Below are 27775 nucleotides of genomic sequence, written 5' to 3'. Positions count from 1 at the left end.
AGATGCTAAAGGATGTTGTGTGAACTTATTTGCAAACATCTATTGCTGGTGTTATGAATTACCACCATATTCTACTACCATAGTCCCTAACTTGTGGCTTTATCACTAGTTTGTTTTATAAGTAGGGTATTTTAGGTTTTTTTAAATGTTGACAAACCCATACATTAGGTATGGGTCTTTAGTGCACCGAGTGCGTATTTTGCAGTTGAAACCATAAGGGAAATAGGATCTTTTTTGGGATGTAGAGACACCTCTGTCTAATAATAAGGGGATTCTTACTTGTAAGACGAACAGGAATGCAAAGGATTTTATGGAAGAATTGGCGGCAAGAATTAAAGGAAGGGCAATTATGTTTATAAGACCAAAACAAGGGGTTTAAGAATCAACTAGAGGTGAGATGGACCAAGTGTATACATGGAGTAGAGGATAAAAATGAATATATTCTGACTGGAAGAGGACCTGCAGTTCCTAGAGTATTATATATGTGGGACTAAAGCTTAATTTTTATTTGCCTTCTATTTGGATAGATAGTTATATGGGATAATGTTTGTGGGTGATAATTTTGATGCCTTCGTTCCTTCTGTGGGTGTAATTTCGAATGATGTGAAAATCAAAAACGTTGCCGACTTCGGTTGACAGTTGATACACTGGGTGCATTAACAGCCATCAAATGAGAACAGACAGCACGAGAGCCATGGTTCTTCAAATAGATTAGCTTAATATATTTTGCTGCAAAAGGCCAGCAAATGTACACTTGTGTAGTAGAGAAGAGCAAGGAGATCAACAAATATGTTAAGACTACTACAAGTCTATCTAAAGATTTGAAGAAGTTGGAAGAGACGGGTGCTTGGGAAACAACTGGAAAGGGCTTTTATGTTACAGGTATTTGGCTTAGAGGGCTTCATATTAGACTTTTAGAGTCTACATTAAGGCCTATATTGATTCCTGGAGTTTGTGTATAGTTTGTTCTTGAAGAAAAAGATATTAAAACTGATGAAAATTGAAAAAACACTGTCAAAATAAGCTGAGGCCAGGGGACTGAAAAGCATGAGAAAAAGAATAGGAAAGCCTGTTGCGTTTTGTCCATCATGAGTTGAAGGAGCAGGAATACTCAAGTCGTAAACAGAGGCAGTCAGCAAACACGCTCGGAAATGTCATGAAGGAATATGGTGGCTGTTTTATGTAACTGCTCCCAGAGCCACTAGAAGGAGCTAGCATTGTATTATCAGTGAGAAGGCGTTCTACACCAAGTACTGCTGAAACACTGAGTTTGATGTATCCTCATTCACTGGGAACCTATAGGATGCATCTCTTTGACCACATTGTCATGTTTAAACTCTAAACTGAGTTAGAGCACTTACTGCTGTCACCCTTGCAAGGAGAGCCTTGAGACCCTCACGGGTGTGTAGCACGCTATACAAACCCCCGATTGACTTCCACTCTCCCAATACTCCTTCTATATCTGCTCATAAGCGTAGTACCTAGAGCAAGTACATTTCTCCTTTTCTTCATTGGAACCTTCATTTGTTTCTACTTTCAATTGTATATTTGCCGACACTAGGGGGGCTATATTATCAAGCACGGCGTTACAATTATCGCCTCTTTAGCGGCAGAAAACTGCCGCTAAAGCGGCGATAATGGTCTTAATATGCCGCAGAGACTTCCATAGAAGCCCATGTTGACACCAGAACATGGGCTTCTATGGGAATTCTCAAGGACATTATCAAGCACATTATAGCCGCTGTAGTGGCAGTTTTCTGTCGCTAAAGCGGCGATAGTTTTAACGCCGTTTCTGGATAATATGCCCCCAGGTGCGTTGACACTTTCGGATTTGCTGTTCGGATTAAATAGTTTCCTTTATGGGAACAAAATCTTAACTCACTTTGGGGCATATTATCAAGAAACGGCGTTAACATTATCGCCGCTTTAGCGGCAGAAAACGGCCGCTAAAGCGGCGATAATGGGCTTGATAATACGCCGCGGAGAATTCCCATAGAAGCCTATGTTCTGGTGCAACACGAGCTTCTATTGGAATTCTCACTGGCATATTATCAAGCCCATTATCGCCGCTTTAGCGTCAGTTTTCTGCCGCTAAAGCAGCAATAATTTTATCGCCTGTCTTGATAATATGCCCCTTAATACTGCATCCTTAATCTTAGTTCGGCTCAAACGGAGTTAACAGAAAGAGTGCATACCCCGAGTTTTAACACTTTATCTAACTGACTTAACACCACAGTATCAATCTACTGAAAGGTTATATGGAATGACTAACAAAATGTAGCTAGTTTCAGCCTCCAATATGCATGGTAAATAGAACATTACTGGCTTTTGGATAATTGGGGGGTAAAGGCATTTGCAGTATGACCCAGCAACTCCATAAACCCAGCTTTCGTATGCCCTTATCTTTACGGTTAACGGACAGAGTTTTATTTTTACTTGAAATAAACAACGGGTGTATGGCAAAACAAAATGCTTAATACAGCCCCGGGCGTTCACCAAATAAAAATTTACAATGGTACTCACCGATATGTTCGTTGAAACGCTTAATGGGAGCCTTGGGGAATGACATGCCTGCTTCGGAACTCCCTGAAAACGCAAACGCCTAGCTCCAAAAACTGGAAACAAACTACTAACACAAAATCCAAAACACGAGCGCTATCCAAAATTACAACGAACGACTCAAAATCAACGCTAAAATAGTAAGAACTTTCATTCGCTGACAACTGAACCAATAAAAATGCACATAAACCCGGAAGTGCAACCTTAAAGCCTATCGGGTAGTCTTGCAGAACTTGAACGAAAAAGAGCAGCTTCTAACGGTCAGAGGTAAATGCCTTTCAGGTTTGACAACAGAAATCAGACTAAGTGAATGTAATTGGAACCAGCTTGAACAGGAAAGACAGCACACATATCAAATTCACTGTGTTTATGCACACCTTCAAAAATCTATGTTTGGGAATAGCCAGAAAAATATATATTTTTAAGTGAAAGGTGAACACTTACGTTCTAACATGGAAGATTTACTGCTTTAATCAGGCACCGCAAACCTCGGTGTTATCTCCTCGTTGTCCGTAAAAGTAATTATGGCGGCCATCTTGAAGATAGAATGTTTAATCTGTAACTACTCAAAATAAAACCAATGACAGTAATATAATGTGTGGCGACTATTCAGAGTTTTATTATGAAAGATGAAAATTATGACCCAGATTTCTTTAATTTGGCAAACGTTTCGAAAATGTATATTATAACCTAAACGCACTCACTCTTGTACTTTGCGATTTGTACCATTGCAATAACGTGCGCCTGTCAGTAAGGGGCTGGTGTATTTAACGCCTCCTTAGTGTCCTCTGTCTATGTTGATTAAAAGGAGCAGTCGCTTCTGTTGCACGTTAGGAGCTGTACAGATTCCGTAGGGCTCAGCTATGTCGGTGCATTTCGATGAGCGCAGTGGTGTGGTTCCTTGCTACACCCCATGGGGGTTTTGGTACCAGACTATGGAGGAGGTTTTCATCGAGGTGACAGTGCCCAGCGGCACTACTGCCAAGGACATCCAGTGCCAAATAGAGAGCAAGCGACTCTCCCTGACTGTGAGAGGAAAGGACATACTTAAGGTGCACAGAGGACATTAATCCCTGATAGTGGATCTCTACGTTTATATTATCAATCTAGTAACTTCCTCCGTGACGGGGCATTCATAACACGTGCAGTTGGATTCTATAGGAAGGTATTCACAACAGGTGGCTCCTGCTTCCAGAAGTGAACATCGGTCTAATGAGGGAGGGCATCAGATCCTGTTAAAATCTGGTAAAGGTTCATAGAAGGCCCAATTCAAGAAGCATTTTGTTTATCGCAGTAAATTATCCTACATTGTTTATCACAGTAAATTATCCTACATTAACAAGCATTTGCAATGCAATAGGTCTCGCATTTGTAAGAGTTTGAGCTATTGGCATTGTAAAATTACAATGCCTTTTATTTATGTTTTGGTTTTAAAACAAATAAAAGGCATTGTCATTTACAATGTCAGTAGCATAAACTTGCATAAAAGCAGTGTGTGGAGTGCAGCGGTGTGAGGCGTGCAGCGGTGTGAGGCGTGCAGCCGTGTGAGGCGTGCAGCCGTGCGGCGTGCATCAGTGTGAGGCGTGCAGCAGTGTGCGGCGTGCAGCAGTGTGTGGCGTGCAGCAGTGTTTCGTGTAGCAGTGTGAGGCATGCAGCACTGTGTGGCGTGCAGCAGCGTGCAGCAGTGGCGTGCAGCAGTGAGTAATGCAGCAGTGTGCGGCGTGCAGCAGTGTGTGGCGTGCAGCAGTGTGCGGCGTGCAGCAGTGTGTGGCGTGGAGCAGTGTGTGGCGTGCAGCAGTGTTTCGTGTAGCAGTGTGCGGCGTGCAGCAGTGTGCTGCGTGCAGCAGTGTGTGGCGTGCAGCGGCATGCAGCAGTGTGTGGCTTGCAGCAGTGTGTGGCGTGCAGCAGTGTGTGGCGTGCGGCGTGCAGCAGTGTGCGGCGTGCAGCAGTGTGCGGCGTGCAGCAGTGTGAGGCGTGCAGCAGTGTGTGGCGTGCAGCAGTGTGTGGCGTGCAGCAGTGTGTGGCGTGCAGCAGTGTGAGGCGTGCAGCAGTGTGCAGTGTGCGGCGTGCAGCAGAGTGCGGCGTGCAGCCATGTGTAATGCAGCAGTGTGCGCAGCAGTGTGTGGCGTGCGGTAGTGTGCGGCGTGCACACTACCGCACTATGTACCATTGCAATAACGTGCGCCTGTCAGTAAGGGGCTGGTGTATTTAACGCCTCCTTAGTGTCCTCTGTCTATGTTGATTAAAAGGAGCAGCCGCTTCTGTTGCACGTTAGGAGCAGTACAGATTCCGTAGGGCTCAGCTATGTCGGTGCATTTCGAGGAGCGCAGTGGTGTGGTTCCTTGCTACACCCCATGGGGGTTTTGGTACCAGTCTATGGAGGAGGTTTTCATCGAGGTGACAGTGCCCAGCGGCACTACTGCCAAGGACATCCAGTGCCAAATAGAGAGCAAGCGACTCTCCCTGACTGTGAGAGGAAAGGACATACTTAAGGTGCACAGAGGACATTAATCCCTGATAGTGGATCTCTACGTTTATATTAGCAATCTAGTAACTTCCTCCGTGACGGGGCATTCATAACACGTGCAGTTGGATTCTATAGGAAGGTATTCACAACAGGTGGCTCCTGCTTCCAGAAGTGAACATCGGTCTAATGAGGGAGGGCATCAGATCCTGTTAAAATCTGGTAAAGGTTCATAGAAGGCCCAATTCAAGAAGCATTTTGTTTATCGCAGTAAATTATCCTACATTGTTTATCACAGTAAATTATCCTACATTAACAAGCATTTGCAATGCAATAGGTCTCGCATTTGTAAGAGTTTGAGCTATTGGCATTGTAAAATTACAATGCCTTTTATTTATGTTTTGGTTTTAAAACAAATAAAAGGCATTGTCATTTACAATGTCAGTAGCATAAACTTGCATAAAAGCAGTGTGTGGAGTGCAGCAGTGTGCGGCGTGCAGCGGTGTGAGGCGTGCAGCCGTGTGAGGCGTGCAGCCGTGCGGCGTGCAGCAGTGTGAGGCATGCAGCAGTGTGCGGCGTGCAGCAGTGTTTCGTGTAGCAGTGTGAGGCATGCAGCACTGTGTGGCGTGCAGCAGCGTGCAGCAGTGGCGTGCAGCAGTGAGTAATGCAGCAGTGTGCGGCGTGCAGCAGTGTGTGGCGTGCAGAAGTGTGCGGCGTGCAGCAGTGTGTGGCGTGGAGCAGTGTGTGGCGTGCAGCAGTGTTTCGTGTAGCAGTGTGCGGCGTGCAGCAGTGTGCTGCGTGCAGCAGTGTGTGGCGTGCAGCAGTGTGGCGTGCAGCGGCATGCAGCAGTGTGTGGCGTGCAGCAGTGTGTGGCGTGCGGCGTGCAGCAGTGTGAGGTGTGCGGCGTGCAGCAGTGTGAGGCGTGCAGCAGTGTGTGGCGTGCAGCAGTGTGTGGCGTGCAGCAGTGTGTGGCGTGCAGCAGTGTGAGGCGTGCAGCAGTGTGCGGCGTGCAGCAGAGTGCGGCGTGCAGCCATGTGTAATGCAGCAGTGTGCGCAGCAGTGTGTGGCGTGCGGTAGTGTGCGGCGTGCAGCAGTGTGTGACGTGCAGCAGTGTGTGGTGTGGTTTGTAAACCACAAGAAAAGCGGACATCAAAGGAAGGGTGGGAGGGAACGAGCATATGGGGTGTGAGTTATAACGAAAGTTAATTGTTGTAAGAGGGGATGCAGGAAGTGAAGCCGAGCGCACGCTGGCGAAAGCAGTCTGCTGCTTTCAAGTCTGATGCCAGATGCCAGCTTCGCGCTTGAATGCCTCACATGCACTGGCCATAAACCGCATTCCTAAGGTCTTGTGCCCCTTACTAAATCTCTCTGAATGCGTGAGGCGGCGCACGCGCAGGAAGTAGCTGGTGGCAAATGGAATGCGCGTGGTTGTGTGCGTAACCGCCACCCGATCCACCTGGGAAGCCTTTGGGAGCATTTTCTGAAGCCCCTACATAAATGCAGTCTTGGTTTTTAGAATCAGGATTGGTCTAATTGTGTCCTCAAACGTGCATTTGCGAGTGCCTAAGTTCCTAACGTTTGATGACATTTTTGCAATCGCTTAACCCCTTCAGTGCCCGCCCCTTTCCCCGCCCAGTGCCGGCCGTTGCATTAGCGGGCGGGGTCTATGACGAGCTGGACTCGTCATGGGCACAGCGCCACCGCGGCCCATGACGAGTCCAGCTCGTCATGGGCACTGAAGGGGTTAAAGGTCCTTTTTGGGTGGTTCTAGGTGGGAAGAAGAACTTTTTTATGAGAGCATGTGGAAACAGAGATCGAGTTTTACCTTTGGTTAAAAGCGATATGTCTCAATACATTTCGGACCGTTAGAATAGCAGGTTTAGAGTAACGCAAAGAACACTGCACGAGTCTTATTTTATTATGGTGAATCGTATGCTGATATGCCACCCACGCTAAAACATTAGAATATGTACGCTTAAAAAAATGCTTACAGACCAACGCTCATAGAGGCCAAACAAACCCACATTTTAAAAATAAAAGATGCGCAATTCCTTAGAAGGAAAGTTTCATTTTCTCTGCTAGTTGTGACCTGTATGTTTGTTTCTAGAATATTCTTGCATAGATAACCAGTTCAAAGTTAATGCTAAAGGAATTATTTAGAGCTCGGATTGACTTTTGTCAAAACTGGTCACATTTTAATCCATGTTTTAGACACCAAGTAGTCATTCCTACTGAAGTGTTGCATAAGAGTTGCTCTTCAAAGCTTTTTGGACCTCAAATCGGCCTTCGATAAGGTGGACCGATGCATACGTGTTAATGTGCTTAGATAAGTGTGAGGTTCTGGTTTGATTGGGCTATTAAGAGTTTTTAAATCATACTAGATTTGTGTTGGTGAGAATGGTGTTTTTAAGTGGCAACAGGGATCCGTCTGTAAGAATGGTATTCTGGCACCTACACTGTTCAATCTAAATTTGATTAGCTCTGTGAGTGTGTTTATAAACATTCATTTATTTCGACCACTTTCTTTACTTTAGACAGTGTCCTGTAGGATGTGAGTTTTTTTTCTCCAGGTGTTGGTAATGTTTTATGCTAAACAGACATATCCAACAAAAAATCGAGTATTGTGCAAGATTGTAGATATACATTAAATATCCACTTTTCAATGGACTGGAGGTTTAAAAAATTAACTTGTGCTGTAAGAATTCCATTTGTCTCGGTGCCATGCAGTAAGGTGGCGATTGTGGCAGTGTTCTTACTAGATCAGTGTTCTGATAATAGCTTCTCTGATTATGATAGGGTCCATATCATAGTTTGAAGTTTAGCTACTTTTTGATTTTGCCACCTGTCCACAAATTTAGATACAGTTGTTGGAAGTAGGCAGATAGCAAATAGTTTCTGGATGGGAATACCCTGCTGATCTGTGCCTGCCCCCCACAAACTAACACGCTTAAGAGTATTCATCACCTCTTCTCCAATCGCTTCCCACACCTGAGAAGGATGGAAATTTACTCCACGCAAGGGCATAAGAAAAACCTTTCCCAGGATGGTGGGGAAAAAGGTGGTGTAGGGAAAGTGAATTTACAATCAGATTTATGCTCGAGCAATATACCCATTTAAATGTGTTCATGGAAAATGGAAGTCACAAAAGTTTGTAAGAAATATGACTGTTTCAGGGATGTGGAATTTAACAAAATATTTACTTGTCCATGGGGCAGGTTGCTACATAGATTTACATTTCCTGTAACAAAATCCACTTGTCTCTTTGGTGCCATGTAGTATGGCGACAATTATGGCAGCAATCTCATTATACAAGAGCTCAGATATAGCCTCTCTGATTATGCCAGGGCTCATACCATAGTAGTGTTTGAATACTTGCAATTTCCTTATGTTGCCACTTTTCCATAGATCTACATACTTGGGCCGAAGGTAGTGGTAAGCAATAGTTCCAGGGTTAGAATGCCCTTTTGAGTCTGTGCAAACCAACTAACTTGCATGTTTTAAGGGTTTTCAACAACTCATCTCTAATCTTTTCCCATACTAAGAAATGTGGGAAATGTACTCCTGACAATGGCAGACGTAAACCTTTTTCCTGAGTTGGGAAAAAGTGGTTGGAAAGAAAGTGAACGTGCAAACACTCAGATTTACTTCATGAGCAAATCTACACATGCATATTTGCTCATGCTAAAATGTAGTTCGCAAATATTTTCTAGGAGTACTATTTCTTGTCCTACTTCTGTAAATTCTTGGGGATTCATTAAAGCCGTATAGCTGCAATTAATGCAAGGACATATACCATGGGTGCATTTTTGAGACTTTCTTTAATAATTGGGCCCCTTGTTGGTCTGGCGTTAACCATGACCATTTGCGTATTAAAATTCTGTGTCTCTCTCTGTATCCGCTGGCTTCACTGAGAGTGACAGCATTCTGCTCTTTCAAAAGGAGCATATCTGCACACAAAGTAGTTTTGTTCAGTGACAGTAACTACTGTGGCAGGGTGTGGTTTTGTTTTTTTTTAGACCAAAAATATTTTTTTGCTTTTGCCAATGTTTGTTATAATGGTGAGGGCCCGGCAGCTCCCACACCAATAAGGTTTTACAAAAACCATGCCAAAACAATTTGCACATTGACACAACTCAAAAGATGACCACCAATTTTAAACCTACTGGTTTTGCCAATACTTGTCTATGTATGTTTGCCATAATCTTATTGAAACTGGTAACACTGATTTTTCATTAAGAATATTTTTGGGAAATACTAGCATGGATCAACACATTTCCTAAATGATGCTGCAAAGAAATGGTACCTGAAATTTTACAGTAGTTTAGAGAAATGTTTTTTGTCCTGCTTTCATTTTTTAATGAACATTTTATTTTGAAAGCAAAGAATCCTCAATCTTGCTTTTAAGCTTCTGCAAATATTTTCAGCAAATCAGAGAGCATTCTGGGAGCATTATATACATAGCCTCATATTGCTAATCTTTGAAAACGTGGGAACACATTTTTATACTGGAACCACTGTGAGAAGTGCAGTCAGAGCTTACAACATTTACTAGGAGCGCTCACCCTAATAATAAAGGCTTTCAATTAATGAACTATAAATACAAGTTTGAACAGCATTAACATATGGACAAAAACATTACTTTAACTGCAGACTGTGCCCTTCCCTGATCCATAATGTGGTACTCCAAACTTGCAACCAAAGGGTTTGTGCTGCTGGGGTTTGGGCCTGCTTGTCCCTAGGACAAAATGCCCATGAAAACTTGTTGCCCTTGTCCCCAAACAATATGTCTTGGGCGTCGGGCTATAGGATTTCCACATCCCTGCACTGTTTCCAGGCCTGCTTCTCTTATGAATTCCTAAAAGTCATACATCTGCATCAGTGCAAGAACATGGAGCTGTGGGCACAAGTTTGTGACTTTTTTTTATTTTTAAATTGTGGACTCCTATTTTAGTTTTGTCTTGGCAATAATGGTTTTATACTCATTCTCCAATATTAATCTTTTTTGTATTGAAATGCAGCAAACATGTTTTACTTAATGAAGGCTCAGTGAAATTGTATTTAAAGTTAAGCAAATGTAGCCAAACATTTCATTTTCAAGTTGCAATTTTTGTGCACATTTTAGCTTCAAAGCAAAAAATCGCATTTCTTGCTTACAGGCTTTGTATTTTCATATAATTGTGAAGCATTCTGGGAGCATTATAAATAAGTTCAAATTGTTACATTTTGCTAATCTTTACATATTTTCATACTGCAACCTCTATGAGTAATGCAAGCTGAGCTCATAGCTCATCTTATTTTCTTAAAGCGCTAAAACTAATAGTAAACGCTTAGTGGTGAATCTTCTGACCAACTTATGTATGTGGTTTCAAATATTGCCTTTATTGGCAGACAACCCGTCACAGATCTATACTATAGCACACTAAACTGACAGTTAGAGGGAAGATGCGGGGTTTGCCATACTTATCCTGATGTCAAAATAAACATGAAAACTTGTTCTCTTTGACTCCTGATAATATTTCCTGGACTTAGAGTGTAACGTGACAAAATACGTGCACAATCCCACATGTAAATAGGACAGGTCAACATATATCATACTAATGTTTTGCTGGTTCAACATATATATATATATATATATATATATATATATATATATATATATCTCAAGGTGCATATATGTGGAGTTATATATAGCAAATCTGTGCTCACCCATAAAAACTTACCTTTAGTATATTTGTGTCCTCAATCTTCTCTTCTTGACACAATATTTTGGTCCTCGATATTTTTGTTTCAGATATTCCATCTAAATACGGTCTTCTTCACCTATAGAATGAGGGGGAACGGGCAATCGTTACATATACTGTTTACATGTACAAGATCAAAATACGTAATTTACTGTATACTGCTAGGTCAGATGTGCTCTATGTTATATTGTATACCCTACTGTCGTCTCGCATGTTGTCAGAATAGATCTTTACAGAAGAAGGTGTGCATGAAAACTTTACTCAAGATGAAGAGCATGGGATGCTGCAGATGGTCCCCAGAAATCTTAAGTACACAACACGGTACAAAAAATACCCTCAATGGCATGGGTGCAGATCTGTACTTTATCTCTCTGGGGCTGGATTATTCCTGTCTTGCTAAATGAGGATGGTGCAGAACTCATCATAATTTCCAACTATCACAAATGTATCCCTGCAAGCAACTCTGCAGCACCTCAAATTCCAGTGCTGCTATGTCCTTTTGCAATGATGAGTCATGACGGCTCTGATAAATCATTCTGTTGGCTTCGGTGGGTAAACTGTAAGATCACTAAAGTACATGAAAAGCAATGCAGTGCACATCATGCAGGAATGAGACAAATGGTATCACTTGATGCTAGCGTAAACCAGACCTCATGCAGAATGTTGTCTTTCATTCTTTGTACTAATTAAAACAATTCAGAGTTTTAATTTTCTGTAGATGACTGTAAAGAATACTTTATTAACTTAGGACATTGATCAAGGCCACAGAGAACCAGTTTATTTCTGGTGTTATTGATCACCTGGTAATAAGTGCATATTCTTAACCCACCCCCCCCCCCTCACTTTTGCAAACAAGAGAGAGTCTTCCATCAATGATTTAGACATTGTGAAGGAGCCTATGGATGAAGTCTTTCCAATTTAGGGGGTCGATTCTGATGTCGTTCAGAAGGGCTCCGAATCGTACACACTTCCCAATGACGGAGTACGATGCCGGGAAACCATTAGGGCTGTTTGAATCTGTTCCGAAAAGCATTCGGACAGGTCGTGTCTTTCAGAGCCGAATCGTACAGCTCTATGGACTCGGTTTACGAGCGAGCGAGTACGATAACCGATTCCGACAGTCGTTCCGATTCGGCTGCCAGAATCTGTCTTTGGGGGCCCAAAGCAGGCACCTCTTCACCCTGGGCCTTCCGAATCATGCCCATGAGCGTACCCAAGGGTCCGCCCCTTCCCCCTTTCCAACCAGGCACATTGTGGCAGGCATATAGGGTGCCCGCCACAGGGTGCAAGGTTTTCCCCAGCCACTCCTTTCTTCAATGGAATCCTGTGTTCTCATTCTGAACACAGGCTTCCATTGAAGTCAATGAGAGTTCCTACCAAGTTGTATCCGGATACATCCAAATCGCTTAGTCTGACTCCCCGATCAGTCAGAAAAGCATTCCAGAACCGATTCAGTAGGAATGCTTTCCGAACGAGATCAGAATCGGGCCCTTGGTCTTTAAGATACCTGCTTGCTTTCTCTGTTCAAGCTATTTAGACCTATCCAGAGCTTCTACGAGGTGTGCGTCTATGGATGTGGGGAAGGCAGTGTAATGGGATGGGATTACAGGTTATGTGGCCTATAAATGCAGTTTTTACACTGTTCAGACTTATTTTACCCTCTCCTGCATGTGGAAATTGTTTGGCTCGCGTGTGGGGCATTGCTTTTATCCTCTATTCTATCACGCAGTCTCAGAGAGCGTAACTCCCCACCGAGTACCATAAGAAAAGCACACAAACGAGCAAGGAATAACCACAGGGAAGCCCTGCTGGAAGTGAAAGAAAAACCTGAGAATAATGCACTTACCTGTGTCGCAACATTCACGCTTAATTCTAACAAGATCCAGAAACTTATCAAGAGACATTGGGGTATTTTAACAACAGGCTCATTTGAACCAGGACCAGCCCCTCTTTTCTCCTTTAAAAGGACACAGAATTTCAAGGATCTGCTTGTCCACACGCGGCCTAGACACAGCGTCAGTACCCAACCAAAACTGTGGTCTTGCCCACCTGTCGAAGAACATTTCCCCTGTGGCACTTGCTCCATCTGCCTACTCACTGCCACATCAAAAACTATAGATCTGGGTCTCACGAGACCGTGGATACAAAAGCGTCACACTGACTGCAACACCAGGAATTGTGTATATCTGATCACATGTCCATGCAACATGAAATACGTGGGAATGACAACCAGACCTGTTAAACTACGTATAGGGGAACACAAAAGCACTATACGGTGCAAGAAGACTAACAAGAAATTACAGAATCACTTCTTAGAAATGAATCACACTGCAAATGAACTAAGATGGACCATCATTGAATCCAATGCCAACTGGACCACAACCACGTTGTTCAGACAAGAACAACGTTGAGTTTTCCGTTTGAAGAGTAACACACATGGACTCGATGATATACCATGGTCTGAACTTGTCATATAAGTGTATCTGACCAGTGGAGAGTCATCCTAGTATACTTCCACCAAGCACACTTCCCTTCTAGCTATTATGAATCCTTCCATAACATATTTACCAAAAGAGGGCTATCACAGTGTAACACCTACTATAGATACTTATGTATATATGTGTTCAGTGTGCATTTCCTTTTTTTGCTGAACATACATGCAAGTCGTGACAGTCCACACCCTCACGATTAACTATTTACAGAGGTGTTATTGGCAACCGTATTCACCTCCCTTTTACCATCACCCAGATCTGCTACCTACACGACATCTGAACCTGGAGCATAACTGGGCTCCTTACCCTTGACTCTGACACACGAGTCATCTGTCTTATTCAGAAACTAGCCACATTTTTAAACCACATTGCACACACTTTTAAGGCTAACAAACAGGAACGCCATGAAGGGACCACGTTAGCTACAATCAGAGTGTTACCTCATTGTCAACCGCAACTTTATTATCCATTCAGGATAACACAACACTCCGTCAATACAAGATCCCTGGAATAATGCTGAGATGTAGAACACTGCTTTTCATTTTTTTATTATCAACTCAGCATACCCTTTCCTTTTTCATCCGTCCACCACTGTCATTACAGCGGTTCAAAAAAACGCCCCTATTTACGGTTATCCCATTTACTATTACAAGATGGCGGCCACGTTCTGCCAATTTGCTTACTTCCGGGTTCGCCCATCTCCGTCCCACTGACACTCCACCCCCTGCCCCAATTGCTTCCACCTGAGTGCATTCTAATACCGGAGGGACTCCGTCTGTCTCCACTCCGGAGTCCTTCCAGCAGCAGGGCAGATCTAAGGCATTGACGAGGGGACCACAACGTGAGTATTACTCCGCTGCCACATACAGCTAGACCGCAACAAGAGGTATGTTATTACGAAAAATGCTCACTGCTAGCTTTCCCTTTTTACAGTGATTCCCCCTCGCCACCGCGGGGACAATCGAGGAGGCACTTTTCCTTCTCTCAAGGGGTGAACTAAGATGATACTATCACTGTAAGGTTGTTAAGCACACTATGGGTTCCATTAATAATATTCCGACCAGCATGTTCCACACTGGATTATTATTATTTTTAATCGCCGCTTCACTACGTGATTTTCCACGCACAGGTTTTACCCACACTCACACGCTGTGGTATTATATCACTCCGGTGGCCACCACGATAAAAAAGGAGTGCCTTTCTTTTCCCACTGTCCTCTCCACAATCTGTATACACTTTGACTGTGTGGCCAGTGTATACTTGAAAATGTATGGTGATATGTATATGCAAGTGCCATTAGCACAAGTGCATGATTAGTTTCCACCAACTAGGTTGGAGTACTTTGTTCCTCTTTCTAACCAACATGCACTAGCAGGCATCTACATAGTGGCCTAATGGATGCCTTTTATTGACCAGTATTCATCGTTACTAATGCAATTAAGTCTCTATATGTTTGTTTGTCCCTTGTTGTTTCCCTTTTTCCTAGGTAATAGGCTGGGACACGCAAGTAGTGTTCCTCCAAGCGCAGATCGCGCACACCACCTGAATAAGAGGTACTATAGGCATATAGAGTGTCTTTTCTCTATTCCTATTTCTTTTCCATATCACATATATGGTCCTGACGAAGCGCATGGAAATCCACTAGGGACCCAACCACGGCGCGAAACATGTTGACCAGCACACACATTCACTGTCACACACGGGCACTAGGAGCAGCGGAGTAATACCCCGACCTCTGTGCTATTTATTAATAGAGGTGGCCCCACGCGCCTGTATACATTTTACCCTTACCTCCCGGACCCACAAATAAAATTGTCTCCACGGTACCGGTGGGTAATTTTATAGCACCACCACACCCCCTTTTAGGCCACACACCCACATGCACATGTGCGGCGTCTCCTGAAAAGATCTCCGACAAAGAGCCCTCTTGCGGGGCCTGTGGGGGACTGCAGCGCCACCCCCTTGAGGAGCAACGCCCGATGATGAAGCATGACACTCGCAAGGGTGTGTGAAGGCACTAAAATTCAAAGGAGAAATTCCCCCACCTGCGTTTACAAGGTACGCCATATATAGAGACTTTTTCCTCTCCTCTTCATCTCTGTGACCAAATTGGTCACTTACTTCTACTTTTAAGAACAGTTACCACACAGTGACAAATAAGCATTGCTTTTATTGTCATTTGGATGAGGCTGACATTCTGCATATGGTTTGACAGTGCTGAGTTCTTCAGCTTTTATTTGGAATGTGTGACATCCAATGTGGATTTCTGTACCTTAAGAATCATTACCATCTTTCCAGATTTTTACTTTGTTCAATGACCCATTCTTGTTAGCAAAGCACAAATTTACTGTGTGGAAAATCAGAATATTTCCCAATGGCCTTTGAATAAAGACAGCTTTTTTAGATGGCTTCAGCGGAGTGTACATTGTTTGTAACTACTATTGCAGGGTTAAAGGGCAAAGGTTCACCATCTATTATGGATAAAACAATACTGAAGTTGAATATGCACTAGGATGATGGGCTGGCTACCTTTAACACATTCAAAATAACTTTGTATTCAGCTTCATTAGAGAACACATTGAAGATTTTACTCTGTGGGGCAATGCTCTATTTCATCATCCACTACACCGAATTTTTGTAGAGGAGGCTGAGGGTTGGGGTATGGTGATGGAAGTTTGAGCAAGTATTACCTGTCTCTAAACTCTTAGATGATATATGGCTTGATATTTAATTACATGATAAAATATGCCACTATCAGACTTTAAAATTGTCTAAGCTGGTACATTGCGAACCGGGTTCTGGGAATCTGTGTTCTGTACAGACCCACATCCACAGTACTACTGCCTGATTATTAATATAGACTGACTCGTTTTATTGAACCAACACCTGATTGGACTTCACTAGGTGCAGTAAGACATACACCTAGTTTCTCTCTCTTTACCATGACATGCTATAAATATGATGCATAGGACCTTTGTTGGTTATTGCAACATGTTTAGTGGTTGCATTGAAGAACATGTTAATGATATAACCTGAAAACAAAATATAAATAAAACTAAGACTATACCCACCATAAAAAAACATTGGTGTCCAGTGCGCAGATGTTCTGACAACGATAGTCCCCAGGGAGGCAGTGTTTCCACCTCTGTTTTGATTAAGAGTTTTACATATGGTATGCTAATTTGAGTAGCTCGCACACGATGCACTTGTGGCTGTGGGTAGTTTTGAGAGGTGGACCTACAGGCTGTTCTGAAGTACGGAGTTAAAAATCAATATGGCACTAGACCTCTAGTCGGGTACAGGGTTACAGACGGTATATGCTAGGGCATCCCTAATATCTTATTGAACTACAAACCATTATCAAATCAAAAGCTAGTGCTTCAGTGTGTGGTATCTCCAAAGAATTACCCACAAGGCAGCACAGTTTATAAGAGCAGGATCTGAACCGAGCCCAAACTCGCCCTAAGCTTAAATTTGAGATGGGGGGCCATATTCTCACTGCACTTTGCATTTACAAAAGCCGTGCATTATTAGCAATGAGCGAATAGTGGATTTACGCTTAATTTTACATGTGTATTATTTGATCTGATTGCTTTTGAACACATTTAGTATTGTATGTTAAAATGCCGTTTCTGAGACTGCTAGGGATGCTGACTGATTTCTTATTGATTTTCTGCTCATTGAGACTTAAAATAACTTTTGATTGTGCTTACTATTCCATAATGTATTGGGACCGAACACTTTCATGGCAATGACTTGTGCATCTGCTCTTTTGTAATCTCTTTGTGTTTTTTCATTCCACACTAGAACTCATTTGTTGAGTCTGTCCTTACTAATCTGACTGAATTGTTAATGTGCATTGTCGTAGGAAACATTGCCTCGTGAAATTGAGGTTTAACACTGTCCTTGACCCAGTCACTCGTGGACCTTATTAAGATGTCATTTTGGGTGTACACATTTAGGGGATCCCTGCACCCACATTAGACAATTGAAGAATTTTACATTAATAAGGGAAGTTCAAATAAATTTGGAGAAAAATTCATCCCCTTTATGCTGTGTTCATCCACTGTATTTACAGCCTCAGTAGCAGAAATGTACTTATGTTAAACAATCCTGTTTTCATGTTTTACTACACATGCCTTCAATAAAGTAATTTATGTAATCACGTTGTGTTGCCTCCTAAAGTTCACAGTTAACATTTTGTTATGCAGTAGATTGTAAATCTTTTCGGTCACTTCAAATGTATGTTAACATGGGAGATTATTGTACCAATGGAAGGGATAGGAATTTCAAGTTACAACAATAGGGAGATTTGGTATCTTAGAGGAACGGTGGAGCTTATTTACAAGTCCCTTGCGCCGCAGGTACGTCACGTTTTCCCATATTAAACGCGACGCACTGCCGGCGCAAGGGGCTTGTAATTAAGCACCTGAGTTTATAGCTTGCCATTAAACCTTGTTTTCTGTTTAGATGTAGATGTTACCATACCTATTTCTTTGAAAATGTGCTAATAGAAATTAGAGTGATACTGTCTGTTGAAGGAGGACTACATCTCAGTTAAGCTCCTTAAATCCCCAATCTGTAAATATGCGTTCACATTATCTTCTTAATGACCTCCATAGTTTCATTATATTTTGACCACCTCTGTGACATTTTGGAAAGTAAGTAAAGGACTTGCGTACTAACATCAAATTTATCTTTATAATGTTGCTTTTCAGGGAAAGCTCTTTGGTTGTACAGTAGCAGATGAAGGCACTTGGACTCTGGGTAAGTTTGTATTATTTTTTTGTTTTGCAAATTGTTTCTTCCTTGTGCTGTTTAATTTGAAATTAGTGGCTGGACCATTACTCGCGGAATCCTAGAGTAGTGATGCTTAACCTTTTAACCTCTGTGATCTCCTCTGAATCAAAACTGAAAGCCAGGACCCCCAAGCCATTTCTGACTTTTACTGTAACAACAATACTTAAAAATACACAAACCAATATTTTATGTATGAACCCATCACATCTGCTTTTCTCAAACTGCACATTTATATATTAGTTCAACTACCCACCAGTATAAGACCAAGGTAGTATTCACAAGCCAATAGGTAATTATATAAAATCGGATCACTCCGCACAAGTGGTGGGACAGAAGTAGTAAATTAATCGATATTGGCGTGGGACAGACATGAGGGAGCAATCAAGCAGGGCCTTTTGGACAGTGTATGTGTGGATACATACTTAGATCACTGACCACTTAGAATACTGGCATTCCAAATTTGCAGATGCATATGATTGTCTGGAAAATCATAAGCAATTCAAAATTGTTTTTAATCAGATGATTGCTTGTTCAGGTCGGGGCATGTTTGAATAAAAACGGAAACCATACAGTAGACTTCAAGTATTACTGTTACTTAATGAAACTGGTATCCTTGTAGATTGTACCATCTTTATACAGTTGTTTTGCTCAAAATGCTTCTGACACCAAATAATGGCTCGAGGTCATATGGGTCAGTTGTCTCCTGAAATAGATGCAGTGTATCCTCAGGTGTCCTTGGACGACAGGTTAAGAACTGCTGTACTATTGCAAGACATATAGACTGGAGGGAGAGAAAGCTGAACCCCAAATGTTTGATAACACCAAGAAGGAGTTCTCAATAAAATCCTTTCAGTGCATGTTTTACCATTTCAATAGGTGCATGAAGAATTTGTTAAAATGTATGTGTTTATTCTAGTCGATTTTTGGTTTTCTTTATACTTGCTTACTAGTTTGTAGCTGCAGCCCAATGTCCTTGTGTGTCACAGACAATTTCCTTATAAAAGCCATCAACACAGTTTTTGCTTTTTACGAAAAATCCGACTAGGATGTTTGAGTTTAAGAATTGTTTTGCCTCATTTAAAAAGGAACGAGTGGAAGTAGGATTCTTTATTCTAGAATTTGACTTGATATTCATAAAAATAGGATATCTTAGCTTGTTTGAGGGATCCTAAAACACTTTTCAAAAGAGAAGCATCTCTTTGCAAAAATATTTGAATTCACATACCTACCTTAACGGCAAACTCTTATGTTTTGTGTTTAAAATAGATCAAAATCGATAAGATTAAATAAACCAGTGTTTAAAAACCTTTTAAAATGCTTTCTTTAAAAAGAAAAAAAGCAGTAAATATTTTTAGATCGGTATTCGCCCAGTTACAGGCCTTGAAATGTTATTGAAATGTTATCAGGTCTTCAGGGTGGTAACTTGAATTTTCTGCTCATTGTCCGAGTAATGCTCTCGACCATGAAGCAGAAACATATATTTTTCCAGTTAACAAAATCTCCATTGGGATTTTTAGCATAATCCAAACACAAAAAGTACAAAAAAGAAATCTATCTTAACATAAATCGGTAATACTGAGACAATTTAAAGAGAAATAAATTTACAATATAATAAAGTAGGATTTTAGGAAGCTTTGTGCACTGTTATGATGGCAAATCCTTATGACAAGAGTCAGTTACAGAGGGTGGAATATACATCCTGCATGCATAATTTACATGAAAACGACACTAACCGCTTCTGAGAATATTTGGAAGACAGTGGCTCACAACGCTGAAAAGACTCCAGTCCAATAGAGATTTGTGATATATAGGGGTGGATATGGGTGCACTGTATGTATAATGTTGGTGGAACTAGACAACACAAATGCTTGAAAAACACACGGCTGGATGAGGAACAAGTGGGGAACCTCAAAGGGATTTATTATTAGCAAAGTAAGTGTCAAGAGTCTCCCATAAGTGTCTATGTTGAGATTTCCATGGTGAGTGGTGAAGTGCGATATTGTCCTCTTCTCGTATATGTATAATCAAATTATACCAAGATTTGAAAGAAGTGTTAGCAGTGTCCTTCAGTTAGGAAGTACAGACATACATATATTTTTAACTTAAGAAAAATGCACATAGAGAACAAGATGGTATTTGTGTGATTCCCTGCCTCACCGCCGCTTGCGCCACGAGAATTCTCGACTGTCGGCTATGCGGCCTGACTTTGAGACACTCCCACGCCGGGTTCAGTTTGTCACCGTCGGGCGCTCTAAGTGCACCTACGGATTTTTCCTACAGCCGTGCAGAGCCCTGCGGACGCGACTGCAAAAGGCTTTGAGAACGGCCAGAACGCCAAGAGTCCCGATAGCTCCAGGAAGCGGAGCTGGAAGTAAGCATTTTAAAAAAACTGAGCTGCGCTTTTGATCTGGATACGCAAACTGTGCTGCTGCGTTCCTCGGGGCACTTGAGTTTTTTTTTCTTCTGCTCGAACTCATTGCTGCTTGTCTGCTCTTATTGGCGGGCTGGTGCTGCCCCTTCGAGCCTCACGAGCCTCTCTACATCAGACCGTGCTAATTGCTGATTCTTTTGCTGATGTGTGGAGCATGTCGTCCCCTGGGGGTCAGGAGGCAAAAGGTAAATTACCTTCTATTCCCAGCTCCGGTCCCAATATTGCTGTGCCCCACTCCGTGGAAGCAGACCCCACCCCCAGGAGCAAACGAGAAACTGCAGGCTCTAAAAAAACCTGAAATAAACCTACTTCTGGGGGGCACCCAAAGGTTCGGGGCCTTCCCAACAATCCGTAGCCAAATAGTTTTCTGTAGCAGGGTTGGTTTAGAATTCAGGCTCTGGCAGCGATACAAAACCCATTAATGGCTCAAATGGCAATAAAGAAAGCGGTCTAACAAAATCAGGTTCAGCCAGCCTGGTCAAACTCCCTGATGTGCAGACAGTCTTACAACCTATCCTTCATCTACCCGGCACATTTGGCTCAGAACCAGGCTTGATAGCGCATCCCCAGATACCTTTAATAGCCGATAAAGGGACCCTCAACATGGAAATTACAGCCCTCCCTATGGAGACAGACCTGTCGACTGGTATTGATTCTAGCCAGATTCCAGCAGCAAGCTCAAGTGCCCCCCAGGATCCTGCCATCTGGGGTTCTTTCCCCGCTCACACAGTCGACGCAAAAAATATTAATACTCATTGGCTACAAAATCCTGGCTCTCCGGATCCTCTTCGGGGAACATTTTTTCTCAGTCTCAGACGGCTCGAACTCCCTGGCTGAAGCAAGCTCCTCTTCATCAAGTGATGGCGATCTCTCAGAATCTAACTTCAGCAATGCCTGTAAGGGGAAAACTATGGTCAAAAACAAAAGCTCCATGGCGCTAAAAGCAGGGGGAAGAAGGTAGGCAAGAAAAATCAGCCTTGATGGGACTATTCAGGGTCTCACCTTTCTTTTTCCCCAGACAGCGATCCTGCCAAGATGATTGGCGACCCACGTGATCAGCCTGAAGAGCCCTCCCTGGCTGCCATACTAACCTCAATTAAACAATTCCAGGAAGAAGCCCGGGTAGATAGCCAACAAGCTAAAAGCGAGTCTAAAAAACTGCAAGGGGGTCTTTGAAAACTCAACAAAACCTGCTCTGATATCTGTGAGAGAGTGACCATGGTGGAAGGCCGCACTGAATGTCTCGAATCGGATATTGTGCTGCTTAAAAATGAATGCTCTTCCCAAGATGATCGCATGACGGACGTCATGTGGAAGATGGAAGAACAAGAAAACAGGCAGCGCCGAAATAACCTCCGCCTTCTTGGGCTCCCCGAGGGGGTGGAGGGGGAAGATCCTCGACGTTACATAATAAAACTTCTAAAGGGGGCCTTCCCTGAATTAACCGAATGGTGCTGGGAACACGAAGTACAACGAGCTCACCATTTCCCTTTAATACTAAAGAAACACCCTGGCAGCTCCAGTGAAACTACAAAGCCTCAAGCCTTCCTGGTCTTCTTTGGGAACTTTTTACTAAGACAGCTAATCTTTGACCAAGCTCAACACTACTCTCAGAAAAATTTTGATGGGGTATCTTTTTTCGCCAAACCAGACTTCTGCCATACCACCATGAAGCAAAGATGGCGCCTTCGTCAACTAATCTCCCCATTTCAACAGCTGGGAGCGCAGGTCTTTCTTATGAATCCTGCCAAGTTGAAGGTCATCTCTAATGGCGCCTCACGGTTTTTTTCCTCAGAAATTAAGGCTCAAGAGTTTCTTACCGGACTTAAGGCTTGAAAAGTGTCTAATTAGTCTTAATTTAGGCTTGGTATGGTTATGGTAGCGGGACGGGCTAGATATTATCACCTTTGAAAAATCCACTCTAATACCATGATAGCCCCTAGGTAAATATCTGGGCTATTCTTAAGACAGAGTCTCTCGATCTAGAGACTCAGGATAAGGGCTACGTGGTTAATTGTCTCTTCTTCTCTCTTTTTACTTTTTACTTTTTTTTCTTTCTTTTATGTTTTGGTTCATGCCGCATGCCAAATGTGGACTCAATTCACATAGCAAGGGACTGGTGGTGGGGAGTTATAACAGACTCCATCATTCAGGAATTCCCCGATTGCTCATTTCTGGGGGGGATGGAGGGTGGTGGGGGGTTCGGGGGCTAGGTTGGGAGGGGGCTGGGTGCACAGGGGGGGGAGGCTGAGGTTAAAACAGTGATTTTTGTTTTGTTTGATGCGCCTAATTTTCTATTGTCACGAGCAACTCTATGCCCTAAGTATATCCAAAATGCCATATAGCCTGACTTGGCCTACTCAATTGCTGATTCAGTCTGTCTGGAGGTATTTCATCCTCACTGGCTTTATGATTTACGGGCTCGAGGACCCTGTAAGAACATTGCATGTATTTTGTACATACTTATTCATAGTTTTTTCTATCACGGGGAATTTGTTTTCTCTTTTTATTAGATGAGCACAACAAATCTCAAAATTGTTTCCTTGAATATCTGTGGGCTAAATGATAACCGAAAAAGGCAGAAGGTAGCTCAGAGCTTAAGGCTGCTGGGGGCCAACATTGTGTGTCTCCAAGAGACACACATAGAAGGCTCTCAGCGGCATCTTCTGAATACTCTGGGATATAAAGTTATTGGGGGAACATCACAAGGGACACGAACGAGGGGCGTTGCTATTTTAGCACAATATAGTTGTTTACCCCAGTCGACTCGAGTCAAATCAGATCCTCAAGGTAGATGGGTGCTTGCAGAGTGCCGCTTAACCCCTGCCTTTTCTTTTACCCTTTGCTCTATATATGGGAGTGTTTTGGATGACCCCAGTGTGATAGACCAGGTGTCGACAGAATTGACACATTGGCCCCTCCCCGTCATCATATGCGGGGATCTTAATATCAACATACCCTGCAATTGGGGGTCAGACCCTCAATCTCAGGCTATACATTTTTTTCTGCACCACACAAATCCTTTGCACGCCTGTATTTTTTTTTGTTTCTTCTTCCTTAATCCATAATAGCGAAATTGAATTGCTTCCCCGAGTTCTCTCCGATCATAACCCTCTATGCCTTAATAATCGGGATCTGATTACCTGTAGGGAAATCCCATCCTGGAGTTTTGAGAGAGCAGTTTTGTCGGACGAGGGCTACCAGACTTGTATGAAGCACTGGATACAAACCTTTCTTGACAATAACATAGGTTCAGCCCCGGTAATGGTAGTCTGCGACACGTTAAAAGCATGCGTGCGGGGTGAAACCTTACAATTTTCTTCGAGGAAAAACAAGCAAGAGCATGCACAGCTGATGGAGCTACATGCAAAATTGACTAAAGTAGAGGAGGACCTTATTGCGGCAGTTCGGTCTAAGGGAGAAGTAGATCCAGCTCAGTTGGCAGTGGCTGCCGCCAGGGCTGAGATCTGCTCAATCTTGGCCGAGAAAGCCGCTTCAAAGTGGGCTGCTGCACGAGAAAAAACATATGAGTGCAGCGAAAAGGTCGGCCACCATCTGGCTATGAGAACCAGACAACAGACCACCATTAACGAAATCCAAAAAATTGGGTCCCTCTCAGAAGTGATAACCAGCAATCCGGAAGAGATCCGTACTTCTTTCTGCGAGTTCTTTCAGGGTTTATACTCGGAGGAAACGGTGGCATCCCCATTGGATGGTCAATCTGATCTTGAGAATTATTTGGGCCCAATTGTATTGTCATTCCTTAGTAGAGAGGAGCGGGAACAACTTGAGGCTCCTCCCACATGGGACGAAATTGCGAAGGCCTTGATCAATTTACCCGACGGGAAAGCCGCCGGGCCCGACTGTATCCCAGTTGAATTCTATAAGGTCTTCCTCTGCCAAATCAAAGATATTTATAATGCTGTAGTAACACAAATTTTCCACGGTGCCACTCCTCAATCCTGGTCTATAACTAAAATTATTGTCTTTCTTAAAAAAGGTTCATACCGTCCAAGCACCCGTATAAACGGGGACTCAAAGGTATACTCCAAAATTTTCACTACACGACTTTCGGCCAAGATCGAGGGCCTTGTGTCCAAGTGGCAGCATGGGTTCATACCCGCTAAAAGCACCACCGAGCATATTCGGAGGGTTATTACTCTGCTTGATGCCACACAGGTTTCGGGGGATCCGATGGCCGTAATACTCCTTGATGCCGAAAAAGCATTTGAGCGGGTCTCCTGGAACTTCCTGTGGGGCGTCATGCAGAGAATGAACTTTGGGCCTAACATCATCCATGCCATTAAGGCCTTATATCTTATTCCTATAACTAGGGTGTTTATTAACGGGGCTTCGACGGAGCAATGTAAAATCTCGCGGGGGACACGACAAGGTTGCCCCTTCTCCTCCCTACTTTTCGCCTTGTACATCGACCCTCTTATCAAAAAACGTGAAAGTAATCGGGCTATACCGTTAATAAGCAGATTTGGCCTAACAACCAAAATCATGACCTGTGCCGACAATATGGCTTTGGTCACACCGGATCCGGAGAAAGCCATTGTAGAAATTGAAGCCGAAGCCCATGTATTCGGCTCCCTATCAGGATATAAACGGAATAAAGGGAAATCTCAAATTATAATCAATAAGAATATCACCTGGAACGATGGAAGTGTTGTGGCCAAAGCTAAATACCTAGGTATTAATAATTTAGCTGATACTGACCTGATAGTCAGTCAAAATATCGACCCTCTTGTTCCAAGGACAAGGAAAGCCCTGAGCCGTCTTAATAATCTTCACCTCTCCATCGTTGCCCACTGCAATATATTAAAAATAATTTTTTTCCCAAAATGTTGTATTTGTTCAGAGCTATTCCTTTGGAGTTTAATAAGTCTACACTTTAAAAGACTTGATAAACTGTTTTCTCAGTTTGTTTGGGTATTTTCTCAACCCAGGAGGGCTTACAAATTTCTGTCCCTCCCCCGGGATAGAGGGGGATGGGCACTACCCAACTTAAAATTATATTATTGGGCTACTATCTTACAATCTTGTCCCATACTGCTGCAAGACTCTCCTCCAATTCCCGGTGTTGGTCTACTCTCACCCTTCAAACTTCTGCTCGGTTCCGCGGCTTGGGGTTGCCTGTGGCGACAACTAGAATTTGGTTATTATAAAAGGGTCGAATTCAAGTCCCTCTTAGGTACATATAAGGTTTTTTCTGCCGTACGTAAGAATCTAGGAATCAGCAGACTGAACTTTAATACCCCTATCAAGAATAATCCCAATCTGCCGGACATCTTTGGACCTTCGTACTTTGTCATGGCTAGACAAGGGAGTAAAGAAACTAGGTGATCTTTGTTTATCCGAAAAGGTCTTGCCCTTTGAAAAACTTCAATCACTTTATAAACTAGATAATAGGGATGCCTTTAAATTTCTCGCTATTAAGTATTTCTTTTTGCGGAAGACAGGGGGGCCCTCAGGTTTTGCTAACTGCAAATTAATTGGGAAACTTTATAGCATAGCAAAACCAAAGGAAATGACGGACGGAGTGTTGAACATTGCAAGCACTTACCCCCAGTCAACTGATCTGGGTTTAATCCATCACCGTTCTTTAGCCCACTTTGCCACCCCAGTTCAGACATGGCCATATGCAAATCAGTCTGACCCTGTGCCTCATGGGAACAGTCCAGCCCGAACTGCCAAGCCATGTCTTCCCTGGACCGGAAACAAGCTTCCTAGGACCGGTTTCTGGCATTTCAGCCGTCTTCAGCCAGGCTTGCTTGAATCCAGTGGCAAAGTGAGCAAGGGACTCACGTCTGAGCATACCCTGCCAACTTATGGCAAACTAAGCAAAACCAAAGGAAATGACGGACAGAGTGTTGAACATTGCAAGCACTCACCCCCAGTCAACTGATCTGGGTTTAATCCATCACCGTTCTTTAGCCCACTCTGCCACCCCAGTTCAGACATGGCCATATGCAAATCAGTCTGACCCTGTGCCTCATGGGAACAGTCCAGCCCGAACTGCCAAGCCATGTCTTCCCTGGACCGGAAACAAGCTTCCTAGGACCGGTTTCTGGCATTTCAGCCGTCTTCAGCCAGGCTTGCTTGAATCCAGTGGCAAAGTGAGCAAGGGACTCGCGTCTGCGCATACGCTGCCAACTTATGGCAAACAAAGCAAAACCAAAGGAAATGACGGACGGAGTGTTGAACATTGCAAGCACTCACCCCCAGTCAACTGATCTGGGTTTAATCCATCACCGTTCTTTAGCCCACTCTGCCACCCCAGTTCAGACATGGCCATATGCAAATCAGTCTGACCCTGTGCCTCATGGGAACAGTCCAGCCCGAACTGCCAAGCCATGTCTTCCCTGGACCGGAAACAAGCTTCCTAGGACCGGTTTCTGGCATTTCAGCCGTCTTCAGCCAGGCTTGCTTGAATCCAGTGGCAAAGTGAGCAAGGGACTCACGTCTGAGCATACCCTGCCAACTTATGGCAAACAAAGCAAAACCAAAGGAAATGACGGACGGAGTGTTGAACATTAAACCCAGATCAGTTGACTGGGGGTGAGTGCTTGCAATGTTCAACACTCCGTCCATCATTTCCTTTGGTTTAAACTTTATAGCATCACACCTCCTCGTATCAGCATTATTTATAACTTTCTCAATAACTTAATGCCGGACGATCTAACAATAGTTTCTACAAAGTGGCAGCAAAAACTGAACATTTCTAATAATGCTTTCCTCTTGGCGCTTAAATCTGTCCAAAATGATCTACTATCTGCTAACCTTCAACCACAGTTTTACAAAACTTACTTTTTCCTTTATTTTACTCCCTCTAGGATAGCGAAATGGGGAACCAGGAAAGGCACACACTGTCCACGCTGCGATGAATTCAGCGCAGACTCAATTCATATGTTTGGCACTTGTGAAAAGCTGCTACTAAATAAAATTCAATCCTCCCTAGGCCAGGTGCTAGGTCAAATTGTGCCTTTAACACCTTCCACTATCTTACTCGGTGTACAAGACCTGATTGATAGAAAGAATGGAGGGGCCCTAATATTCATCGCTATGGCTACCTACAGGTTGAGCATTGCCTCTGCCTGGCTGGACCCTAATCTCCCAGTGTTTTGCATTGGTTAAACCGGTTTTATTCAATATTTTCCCTTGAAAAAGCAATCTATTCTTAAAAAGGTCATCGAGCGAGGGAAAAAAGGATTGGTCATTAGGGAGCCTCTGTCTCGCTGGATTAATCCATCAAGCCCTGAACCAAGCGTGGATAATGTTCAAT

The 27775-nt window shown here is 43.2% G+C and overlaps 2 protein-coding genes across 3 annotated transcripts in view; one reads left to right on the top strand and one right to left on the bottom strand.

The window, feature by feature from the left end:
• Positions 1-2739, bottom strand: part of HMMR (hyaluronan mediated motility receptor) — a 415301-nt gene extending 412562 nt beyond the window's left edge. The window contains exon 1 of the mRNA XM_085617832.1: positions 2524-2739. Coding sequence (XP_085473958.1) covers positions 2524-2569 — 46 coding nt within the window. The 5' untranslated portion in view covers positions 2570-2739. The remainder of the gene's footprint in view (positions 1-2523) is intronic.
• A 631-nt stretch (positions 2740-3370) lies between these two features.
• Positions 3371-27775, top strand: part of NUDCD2 (NudC domain containing 2) — a 115473-nt gene continuing 91068 nt past the window's right edge. Inside the window, exons 1-2 of one of the 2 annotated variants that reach the window (XM_085617834.1) lie at positions 3371-3611; positions 17975-18023. In XM_085617834.1, the coding sequence (XP_085473960.1) occupies positions 3423-3611; positions 17975-18023 (238 nt within the window). In that variant the 5' untranslated portion in view covers positions 3371-3422. Of the gene's footprint in view, positions 3612-4819; positions 5053-17974; positions 18024-27775 lie in introns of those variants that run through there. The other variant, XM_085617833.1, reaches the window with a different exon arrangement.

Source organism: Triturus cristatus, chromosome 7 (genome assembly GCF_964204655.1).
Source record: "Triturus cristatus chromosome 7, aTriCri1.1, whole genome shotgun sequence".
NCBI lineage: Eukaryota > Metazoa > Chordata > Amphibia > Caudata > Salamandridae > Triturus > Triturus cristatus.
The sequence above is the reverse complement of the archived record's forward strand: the minus strand, read 5'-3'. Positions and strand labels throughout refer to the sequence as shown.